The sequence below is a fragment of the Poecile atricapillus genome, chromosome 1, assembly GCF_030490865.1.
Source record: "Poecile atricapillus isolate bPoeAtr1 chromosome 1, bPoeAtr1.hap1, whole genome shotgun sequence".
Taxonomy (NCBI): Eukaryota; Metazoa; Chordata; class Aves; order Passeriformes; family Paridae; genus Poecile; species Poecile atricapillus.
Genome location: NC_081249.1, coordinates 171099749 through 171111365, shown reverse-complemented (window position 1 = coordinate 171111365; position 11617 = coordinate 171099749). Strand labels below are relative to the sequence as shown.

Genomic DNA, 11617 nt, shown 5'->3' with positions numbered 1-11617 from the left:
ACCCCCAGTGCTGAAGGCACCCCCTGTGGGAGCTGGGCTGTACCCAGGCACACAATGTTTGCCAGTCTCCTTGGCACAGTGCAGCATTGCTGATGGTTTCAATGTGAAGCTAAGCTTCAATAAATGAGGAGAAAGGCCCTGGCAGGTGACAGCCTCTCATGGCTGCCCTTAACGCAGGCAGCCCCTAGCATCAACCAGAGAAAATCCCTACGTGGGATTTCCTTTAATTTAAAAAAAAAGATAGTCTTGGGTGCAACAGCACCATCTATACTGCCAGAACCAATCTCTGGTGTCAGAGGAGCTGTGTGTGCTGCCAGGAGAGGCACAGCCTCATTTCAGGGCTGGTCAGGAGCTGAAGCTGAATATCCAGTCAATCTCTCTTTGGAGCTCCACGCCAATTCAGCAACAGAAACTCACCGAGTGCTTACAGGCCTCCAGCAGCCACACCTTACCCTCAGGGCAGCAAGGCAGGAGAAGCCTCTGGAGGGGATCACATTTGGAAGCCACACTCCAACTCACTTCTTACCTTGTAGCGTGAAGCAGGGGAACAAGAGCTTCCGATCAGGGGCATCTGCAAGGAGCAGCTACAGAGCTGTTGAAGTAGGGCTGTGAGCAACCAGGTTTGCTTCTCAGCCCTGAGCCCAGGCCAACCTGCTGGCCACTGGAACCAGCCCACTCCATCCAACCCTGTGCATGGCTGGTACCCGTTTTTATCCTCAGAAAACTGAGCGCCTTTCACCAGCCATCACTACCTACCCCTGCAGGGACACGTGCTAAAGGGGCCGTGGCTGGGGACAGGCTCACACCTCCCATGTGCTCCTGCAGGCAGATGCCACTTCTGCCTGCCAGGTAGAAATACCTGGTAGAAATCCATGTGATCTCTGCAAAGCTTCTGCGTTGGCACAGAGCAGCCATCGAGTGTCCACAGCAGTGTCTGCAGACAGCTCCCACCTCCACTCACACAGCCATGCTGCCAAAACACAGCTGCAACCAAACCAGCTGTGCCCAAACACTGCCTAAGCCAAAGTGCAGCCTGCAGGGTGGAAGTCAGTCCCTGAGGTCTATTTTGGGTTTGCCAGCCAAGCTAGTGGGAATTCAGTTCCTGCCATGGGCCATTCCCCATTCTTGTGAGCCTACAGAACACACCAAAGCATGTGCTCATGTCCAGTGTTCACTGCCAAAGACTCACTTGAAGGAGAAAGGGATCTGAGTGGGCTCAGCCTCCCCAGGTGCCACGTTTGTCAAGGAGGGTAGGGAAGATACTTGGGTTTTCATCTGTTTTGGCCAAACAACAAGCCAGACACACTACTTGACAGGAACAGCCTCCAGGGCTCAATCTAGGCATGCAGGAAGGAGCCACACAACTGACTCATGAAATAACTGGTTTTGGGGAAGGTTGGGGGAAATCACCTCTTTCACCACTTGTTTTGATTGCTGGGTATTTCCCCATTCCTCACACAATTCCAGGACTTGGTCACGTGGAAGCAAACAGGGAGCAGGATACACAGGATTAACATTTTGAAAACCTCTGACTTCTTACCAGACAGCAAGCAAACCCAAGGTTTGAAACTCTGGAAAACTTCCCAAAAACTTTAAAAAAACCCCTGCAGTTCTTCCAAGAGATGGCCCTAGCAGCAGGTCCAGGCTCTGGTAGCATTCATGTCAGCCAGCACCCTCCATAGACCAGGAGCTCCTCACCCTGCTCTCCCTGGCTGCTTGGTGCTCCTAGAGCTGGCACTCTGCTCATGTCACCTTAAGTACCAGGTGGCCCACAGGGGGAAAGGACCTCATGAGGCTGGCAGTCACCTTCTGGGACCTGGCATGAAGAAGAAACCTTTTACAAAGCCTCACTGGAGCCAGGGAGGGCACCACGTGCCATTTCAATTACGGGGGAGGAGGAGCAGGGAGGTGAGGAGAGAATTAGTGTTTACCTTAATGTTTGAAGCAATTTGTTTCCTCTCTGCATATCCTGCTGCTTTGTAATGATGGAAGTGTCACATCTGAGCAGCACCAAGCTCCCCAATTTGGGAGGAGGAGTCTCCTCTCCAGAGGACTCTGCTGGAAGGTAACCCACTTCATTAAGACAAGGAAGCTCACCACCCCTTCATGCTCCACAGCAGAGCTCTGAAGAGCTTCAGGCAGTGCAGCCTCAAGTGCCAGCGCTGGGAGTGTGAGTGGAAAGGCTGATGAGCAGGACAGCAGAAGTCAGAGCATCCAGAGCCACATACAGCGACTGCTTTCAGCAGCAAAGGCAACGTCTACTTCAGCACATCCTGCACGAGGTGAGGATGGCACTTCTTAGCCACTCTCCTCTCTCACCATGCCCACGTGCCTGCATTTGCCATTTCCCTGGCATCCCCATTTCATGGAACGTGGCTGCCCAGCACGTTCACTCTGCCTGTTCCAAACACCAGGATGGGCTGGCCAGGTCGTTCTCCCATTGCAGTGCCAGCAACGCAGCAGTGGCTCCTGCCAAGACACTGCAGTCTTGGGTGTGAGCACAGACAGGACATTCCTGCATTGCTAAACCCAGTTCCACCCCTGCAGTGATGGGAAGGAAGGGAAACTGCAATTTCACTAAGAAAGGGGTGGGAGGGACGACAGTGGTGCTCAGTAGAAGTTGCATGCTTCATACAACACCACAGGGGATCAGGGGTTTCATCCCTAGGCTGAATCTGAAACGCGGTGCAAACATTGCTCCACTCATTCCAGAACTGACTGGTGTTTCTACAGACTGCATCATGTTCACACACACACCTGCCATGCAGTTCTGAGCTGAGAAGAGTCACTAATGACACAAGAGAAGAAAAAGTAAGATATATACATCTTTAAACATTTAAGCTATGCTTCAACTCTCCCACACCTCTCTGGGAAAGCAGTGTACCCCAAATGCATGAAAAGCCATCCCATTTATTTCTACTCTGTTTGCACAAGGTCTCTCAACTCTGATGTTAGGATGAACACCATCGCCTGGTTTATTCCAGCAGAGTTAGCAGATGGATAAGAGGACTCTGACTGAATTTATGGCAAGTTACCTGTGCAAAGGATGGGAAATGCCACAGTAAAGCTCGATCAGGTATGTGAGCCCAAAGCACTGAACAGCCAACATGCAGCATGCTCACAGAGGAGGAAGGATGCACCTTGGCCACCTGCAAGTGAACAGCAGTCATTCAAATTCAACACACCAAGTTTTTTTAAAAAATATGATTTCCTACTTATTTATTTTTCCTTTAATAACACAGTTTAGCATTTCAGAGTTCAGCATTCTACACTCTTACACACTGTCCTTGTTTATTAGCATTTAAACACAAAAAGACATAGCAAGACCTCCAAACACAAATAAATACAAAAACACAATATACAGTAAACTGAAATACAACATATAATAATGCTATTGGGAAATTAAGACATGTTGCTAATTCTTTTTTTTTATTATTATTTTAACAACATGGTTATTGCTGAGCAATAAATTATACATTTTAAAATTGTTTTTCCCCCTAAAAGAAAAGGACGAGAACCACTGGTTACCAGATCACTTGCACTGTATCCTTACAGCTATTGATAATTAAGACAGGCAGAATATACACAATCAAATGAAGCTGGCCTTCTTTGGTCTTTGTTTTTGATCATAAAACTGAACACAAGTGTACCGTTCACTGAAGAGTATGAGATTAAAGAAATGGATACACAAGTTTCAAACACATTAATTTGTACATTATTCTCAATCACTGATGTCTTTTCCATAGATAGTTCTCACAGAATTTCTTGGAAACAAATGTAAGCTTCAGTTTTCCCGATTATTATGTTGTTCCATGCATCTTAAAGGTTATCCTACTTGTCTAAGAGAAATGGACCTACATTTAGCCCATCATCTCCTAATGGGGTATTTTTCACAGCTCTCTAGTCACCACTAATTCATTGGAGTTTTATACCTTGTAGAAAAAATCCTGAACTTCCCCATTTTTTTTTTTCTATAAAACTGAAAAAAAAGAAGTATTAACCAAACAACAGCTATAAGACAAACAAAATAGGTGGAGTACACGATGTATCAGCAACGATGGAAGCTTGTACCTTCCCATTCCACAAGTACAGATTACACAACTCTCTGCCAGTGATGCAGGTCATAGTTGGAAGATGTGTCCTTTCAGGTGCGAGCTATATTCAAATACAAAGCTCAGAACACTATGCAAGAAAATGACCTTTACGAATGATAATGCTGGTTTATCTCAGTAACCCTTAGACAGAGTCAAATTTTATCACTACGCATCGCACTGCCAGCAATGGAGCGTGTGAACACCGGCATCGCTAAGAAGTTAAAAAGTCCTTGCAGAACTGGCAACCAAATTAAAAGCTTAGTTCCAAAGGACCAAAAACACAAACACCACATAGAGACAACAAACCCTTCCCTGAATGGGTAGGTTAGTAAGCCACAGAGTTGGGATCCAGATTTGAGCTCCACATCAAGTCTGGGATGTTTGAATCCAGGGTTTTGGTTCAGGTGCTTCTCTGTGAAATTCAGAACTTACTTGAACCCTAAGGAACTAATCCTAACTTGGAGGGAAAATAATGGAAAAACACAGCCTAATATCTACACTGACATCATGAAATGGAAGACAGAAGCTGCAGTCTTGACCATATATTAGAAGAGAAACAGGAATAGTCAGATCCCTTATGTGTTGTATAACTCTACTCTTCTAAATCTTAAGAGGATGTCCCTGAATCAGCAGTCCAAAGTTTTCCACAGCCTTCCTATCTGGTGCTTCTCTGCAAAGGCCTGGATTAAGAGGCAAGAAAGAACAATTAAGCCCTCCAGATTTTGGTTTACAGAAAAAGGGAGAAAGCCCCACAAGAAAGAAATGGTCAGTCACACTGACTGGTAGAACAAAGATGAACCCACTTTGCTGTACAATGGTATTCTCCCTCCTTAGTTAAGAGGAGCATCAGACGAGACTGGTTTTGTTAGATGATTCTGAACAAACAGAGCAGGACATGTGTTTGCTGCTGTTACTCACACTGACATGCTGTGCTGGCCTTCACTCTGCACGTCTGGGCCACCACGTGTGTGCAACCCCAAATCACGACAGCTTGTATGTTTAATTCTAGCCCTTACTGTCCTGATGTGGGTCTTCAGGGTATGTCAACTGATTTTCCAGTTCCATTAAGGGACAAACGTATTAGAAGAGTAAAACCTCATGATTCAGAGGTAATACCAGGGAACTGGAACCTTTCATTCAGTTCCAGCTCCAGGAGATTCCTTTTGTGACTCTGGGCAAATCATATCTCATCCTTGATTTCCTTGTTCCAAAAAAGAGAAATAGCACTTGCTATACACTGTACACAGTATTAGAAACTATTCTCAGATTAAACTGTTAAACCAATCATTCTTATTGCAGTGGCTTTGACTTCTAGCTCAACCAGAGTATCAAGGTATTGATTGAACAGGACAGGAATTCCAGGGAAGAGGTCCAGATGCTTTTTATCATTTTTTGTTCCAAAGCAGAGGAAATAATTTGCAATTAAAAAGTTGCCCATCACTGCAGTTGTTCAATATACAGGAATCTCCAAATTATCAGAGCATGAGGAAAAACATGTGTCCTAAATTACAATTTGAAGTCTTCAGCAAAACTGAACCAAGTGTTTGCTACATACAGGTGGTCAAACCTGAAATATACGAACCAAAGTTTGCCCTTAGCCAAGATCCTCCCTTAGCAGCAGCAAGTTATATTTGCACCAATTGATCAAGTATAACTTGGAGGAAAGGGTTTTGTTTCATCACTTCTACATAAAGAAAAGACTTTGCATATTTATGTGCATGCATGTCTGTGTGTATATGTATGTACCTACACACATACAAGAAATTTACAGAGCAAAATCTAAGAGATTAGGTATGCAACCCAAGAATTTCCCCCCTCACCTATTTGTATATTTGCATAGTTAAATCATATCAAAGGCATCAATACTGCAGTCACATTTTTCACTCTTCTGCAGTGCAGGCAACTTTCCTTGTCACTCCCTACACACTTCTCTGTCTTGGACCAAAGAGCACCAGAGTTTTAAAAACTAGACAAAATATCAACAGATACCCTGCACTGTTGGGTGAAATGCCTATCCCAGGTGATGGAATACAGATACAAATAGGTGGTAGCTTTTAAACTCCACCTCAGTGAGCCATAATCATGGCAAGCTGAGGAAACAGAAGCAATACAATCACAACCTAACATTCGTGGGTTCAACACTTAAATCCCAGCTAACACAAATCTCTATTACCTTTGCATTTGAGAAATTCACCAGGCACAGAAACAGGCACATATCTTCATCTTTCCTTTTCCAAGTAGAAACCACCACGAGAAAAGGAAATAAACTGCATTTTTTTTCCATATTTTTAAAAATCTAGCATGTTTTTTCCATCAAAAGTATGCCACCCACCACTCCCTTTTCCTATTGCACATTCTCTTTGTGAAGAACAACATTTACAGTACAAGGCTGAAATCAACATTGCATATTGTAAGTCAGCAGTTGAAGGTGTACCGTGTAGACAGGAACTGAAACAAGACCCCAGTTAATTAGCTCAGAGAAGCAATACAGACATGGTCATGCATCATAATTGCAGGTTGGTCTTTAAACACCCAAAAGGTTTCATCCTGTTTAGGATTCAAGACTAGGTAACAGGTGCACTCATCACTCTGTGCTGAAGAGTGCACACAAAGGGCAACATCCAGATTGTCACACACTGGAATCTCCCTAGAGGAAGCTGGAAACGGGAGAGGTTTGTACATAACTTGGAGCGTCACCGTGAAGAAAGAACACCAGCAAGAGACTTCAGTCGTGTGCTGCTAAGAATTACTAAGTAGAGGACAATATGGTTGCACTGAACAAACTCTGTTCAAAGTAACACAAATACTCTGGGACTCCCTTGCAATAGTGGCAGCCCCAGGAGTTTGCCGGGATTCAAGAGTATACCTTGGGGGCAGGGTGTTGTCCCATGAATCACTTTAAACAGACAGGCCCTAGAAAACTTTGGATACCTCAGTCAGGAACAAAGAGAAAAAGGATAAAGGGCATTTCAGCGATGAGAGAAACAGTTAAATAACTTAAAAGTGTTGAGTAAAGCACCAGGTATCTTTTCCTTTCAACTTAGAGAATATACAGTGGCCTTGTTTTCACAAAATGCTACATACTCCTTGCTGGAAAGCAGAGGAAACCGATTTCTATGTACACAGTAAGAACTCTACAGAGATGGCCTGTGAGTTCTGCGGAGAAAGGGGTGTTACAGTCAAGGCTTCAGGTATTCCACAGCAGGCGGTGTCTAATTTGTGTAGCAAGATCCTGGATTTCACAGTACGCAGGGTTGGCAAACTGGAAATTCTCTGGCAGCTTCATGTAGTTTTAAAAAATAAGTGCAGTAGGCCTCCATTTTATTAACTGTGATAAAAAGCACATATGCAAAAATACTTTTATATCGATAGCACATTACTGCATTATAAAAGCTGCCCAAGTGAAGCTGAAGATTCTGGCAGCTGGTGCTTTTGGCACTTGGGAGATGTGGAAAGCAGCATAGAGATCTGTGAAATACAACAGTGACTGATGTTTCTGCTACAGTGATCGGCATTTAGATAGTTAGCAGTGTTCATATTTAAACTTCTCTGTGAAGTTTCTGAGTCAATATCCCACCAAGACGAGATATTCAGATCTCTTAAAGCTACTAGTTTAGGCTGTGTGCAGACTCAGGAAGACTTCCCTATTGGTTTACACATTCACATGTTTCAAAGTCCTCTTTCAATCACCAAGGCTGGAAATGCTTTTATTCCTCCTCTTTTAAAGAGCTTGGATTTAGAAGCGCAATTCTGTCACAGAAGCTGGAAACTGTAGTCACAAATCTGCAGAATATGCTGGGCCCTGCTTATACTAGAAATCTCCTCCAAGTCCCAGATTGAAACAGGATATAAACTGTTTTGAGATGGCCAAACGGTTTCATTTAATTTTACAAGACATGCATTAGCAATGGGAGGAGAGTCCTTTGGACATTTCCACTTGGGAATCCTGTTTTCAGTAAAATTCTGTGATGCACAAACACAAAAGCTCAGCTGCCTACATTCACAATTATTAAAATGACACAAGTCGAGCGAACCTTCGCCCTAAAGCGTAAGTGATGGGTTTACTTATGCAGCCTGCATAAAACTGCAAGTGCCATACAATTATATCTAGAGATATAGATGAAGGTATATCTATAGATATTTATCTCTTGTGCAGAACATCCTCCTTCCGTGCTAGAAATTAAATGCTAGCAGGTGCCTCCATATTTGAGCTTGCACCTGTTGACAGCCACGTACCATAGAGGGAGTACAGTACCCGGACAATGGAAGGCAAGAAAAGGAAGACAAGTTGCTGCCGACGGTCAGGACAGTCAGCAGCAGGCAGTATTCTAGCAGGTGCCTGGAAAACCCATGAAGACCACTTAGCATGCATTGTATATCCATAAATACTTCTTGCAGGCACTGTGTGTGAAGGCACAGCCAAAAAAGACAACGGCAAAGACAAGCTGAAATACAAAGGCATGAATTCAACTGCACCTTAGACAAAAATTGTGACTATGCCTCAAAAAAGCAGAAAACTGATACAGCCTGGCATTAAAGGCTGAGATGCTATAGTTTATTTCAAGCCCATGAAGGCTGAAAACACAGTGGTGCAAGCCCGCTCTGCTTAAGCAGGATTTTAAAGAGCACCACAGTCAGGCTGTGTCTCTGGGCTTGCTTGTTACAGGCTATTAAATAGAAGCAGATGAACACAGCAGGTTGCAGTCAGCATGTTTCAGGGCTAGCAAATGCTTTCCACTGCAGTTCAGGCTGCTACAAGAAAGAAGCCCATGCATTCCCCATTAGGATGCTTGTCTGCTATGAGAAGCTGCCACAAGCATCCATATTCACAGCCCCAGAGTTCTCAGATGGATTCGTTTCAAGTGATGCCACCTTACAGTCACAGGCATTAGAGGAAAAATGTCACCTGCCTTCACAGTGGCCATGGAGTCTGTCTAGTCCAAGCTCCATAGGAGCACTGAGCATAACGTTTTGGCACCTCAGTAGGATGGATTCCACCATGGCCAAGTCATAGATGCTGCAGAAGCCAAAGGAGTGGGCTCTGCCTTCTGTTTCATACATTGCAAGGTACCTAAGGGCTCTGAAGACAAGGCTAAACATTATGCCTGAAGTCCAATTAAACTACCATTTCAGATCTCAGAATTAATCTGAATAAAAAGCTATGGTTTATAAGCAGCACAGCACATCTAAGGCACATGTATGCATGCAAGCCACCATCACTGTATTAGGACATTGCTGGTTTGTCTTGAAGCAATGGCTGCTAGTACAGAACAAACATAGAGGCTTTTTTCAGCACTAATCCTCCTCCCCAATACTGAAAATACTATATACTGCTGACAGCATAATGTGCAACATATATAGCTTGATTGGAAAGCATGGGGCAGAACTTTAAAAAATGTACAGGATTCCGTTTAGAACTCCAAAGTTCAACAAATGCCCTATTTTAGGGTGAAAACAATTATAAATCTGATAATGATGCACAGCATCCATGAGTGATTTTTCCTTAATTTTGAAATAGTGTCATTAACTACGACATATATTGTAGGTTTACATTTCTAAAGAGAAATAACAGAATTGAATAGTTTTTTTTTCCTATCACAAGTGATAACCAGTGTTTGATATCTTCTATTTTTTCTTCCAAGAAATATCAGTCTATCAACAGTTTTAAAATAAAATGTTTTTTGTAACAATAGAACTTTAAATAAAAATATGATTTTGATTCAGATACTTTTGAGAAGACATGGATACTTTTCCAAGATCTTCTGACAAAGTAATTATTAAAACAGAGACCAGATGAGGCCTTAAAAAGACAATATACTATATTTCAGACAAGATTGCACCTCAGTTTTTCAAAGAATATCATAATTGTAACATTACTTCATCTTCTTTTAACATGCTGACAATTTCCAGCTAGCCCACATGTGAAGGGTTTTTCTTGTATTCTAGCTTAAGAGAAATAAAAGTCAGTAATTGATTCAGCACATACTGTATATGTCTTTTCACCTCCAATTGACTAGATCATTAATAAGTTAAAAAAAATCCTCTCTGACCATAATCACTTTCCTGATGAAGGATAAGTGATTCTTCAGAGCTCAAGTGTTGCTAGTTCTATTAAAAAATATACCATGGTATGATTTCTTAATGTGTTGCTACTTTCGCAATTGGACCCTACGCAGTTATGCCTTCAAACTCTTCCATCTGTTCCACAAGGTGGTTCTGTGAGCTTTAGGACCTCTGATTGAAGACAAACTGATATAAAACCCCCAAACGGAGTTGCCTTCTGTTTAATCCGCCTCCCCCAGTGTATGTCAGGGGTCTGGTAGATCCGATGTATCCACTATGACTTTAATAAAAATAGTATCATCTTTAATATACGTTCCATTCTCTAGAACAGTTTGAGCCACGAAGACTGGGCAGCCAGATGCAATGTTCATTTCTCCAGTTGGCTTCTTGAAACTGCTGCTGTTTGGATCTGGCTTGAAAGCATCTCCCAAGTGGCGTCGAGACGGTCCCTGATCCATGAGCATGAGAGTCACTTTCTGTTTGAAGGGCCAAGGAAGCAAAGCATCGTATTCTCCACGCATTATGACAAAAAACAGAGACAAGTGCGTCCCCTTTCCCATGCCATCTCCGTTCAGGTAAACTCTGGCACACATCTTGTAGCCAAAGTATCCAGTATAAAAGGGCTGGCTGTACAAGGACAGAGTCTTCCCCATGACTGCTTCTTGCTTCCGCCGTTTATAATCTCGGATTTTCCAAATCAGCACTCCGTTGTAACTTGCAGTTTCTAGAACCTGGAAGCGGAGGTCCATGTCAGCCAGCCGAATGTCGTGAACGCTCAGCATCTGATCGTGCCTGCTCAGCTGGGTCTCCAGCAGGCCTGGCAGAAACAGAAAGGATACGGGTGAGAAACCCTGCTTTTTACTAAAGACCGTAAAAATCAATCACCAGTGCTGTGTACGAAAACACTTTCCTCCTCGACAACCAAAGTGCATTTGGCCACTGATGAAGCAATTTCTACAGGCTCTAATTTGCTGGCTGGTATCTAGGTTAGGTGGGATTTTTACAAACGTGAATGTTAATCAAACGTGCAGTAAAAGTCAAATATTCAAATCATTTAACAGATTTTTCCTGGTCACTAAACAGTATAACTAGAGGCTTCCATCTTTTGAAAGCAGATCTGGTAGTAATGCTGCAGATTGCTATTTAGCAGGCAAGACCTTGGAAGCCTCCTATTACATCCTATGTAATCCCTCTGAAATTCAGATGCATTCCTGATAATTCAAAACATTCTTTTTAGATACTATTTGTCTCAGAAGTACAGTGCTGTTACAATGTCTAAAGTTCTTCATAAAAAAAGCCAAAAAATTCAAGCTTAGACCTGTATTATATGGTCATTTATTTAGTTTGGAGGGAGGACTATGTTTTCTGTGCCCCCTTTCCTTTTCATGTTACTCTTTTGTTTTCTTACTGGCAAAATTGGTCAACGTGCAATACTGAGAAGCAGATGAATTCATAAGGCA

General features: G+C 43.0%; 1 protein-coding gene across 7 annotated transcripts in view; it reads right to left on the bottom strand.

Moving 5' to 3' along the window:
* Positions 1-3216: 3216 nt before the first annotated feature.
* TRAF3 (TNF receptor associated factor 3) overlaps positions 3217-11617 on the bottom strand; it is a 69711-nt gene continuing 61310 nt past the window's right edge. For all 7 annotated transcript variants that reach the window (XM_058854306.1, XM_058854324.1, XM_058854332.1 and 4 more), the window contains one exon: positions 3217-10974. In XM_058854306.1, the coding sequence (XP_058710289.1) occupies positions 10403-10974 (572 nt within the window). In that variant the 3' untranslated portion in view covers positions 3217-10402. The remainder of the gene's footprint in view (positions 10975-11617) is intronic.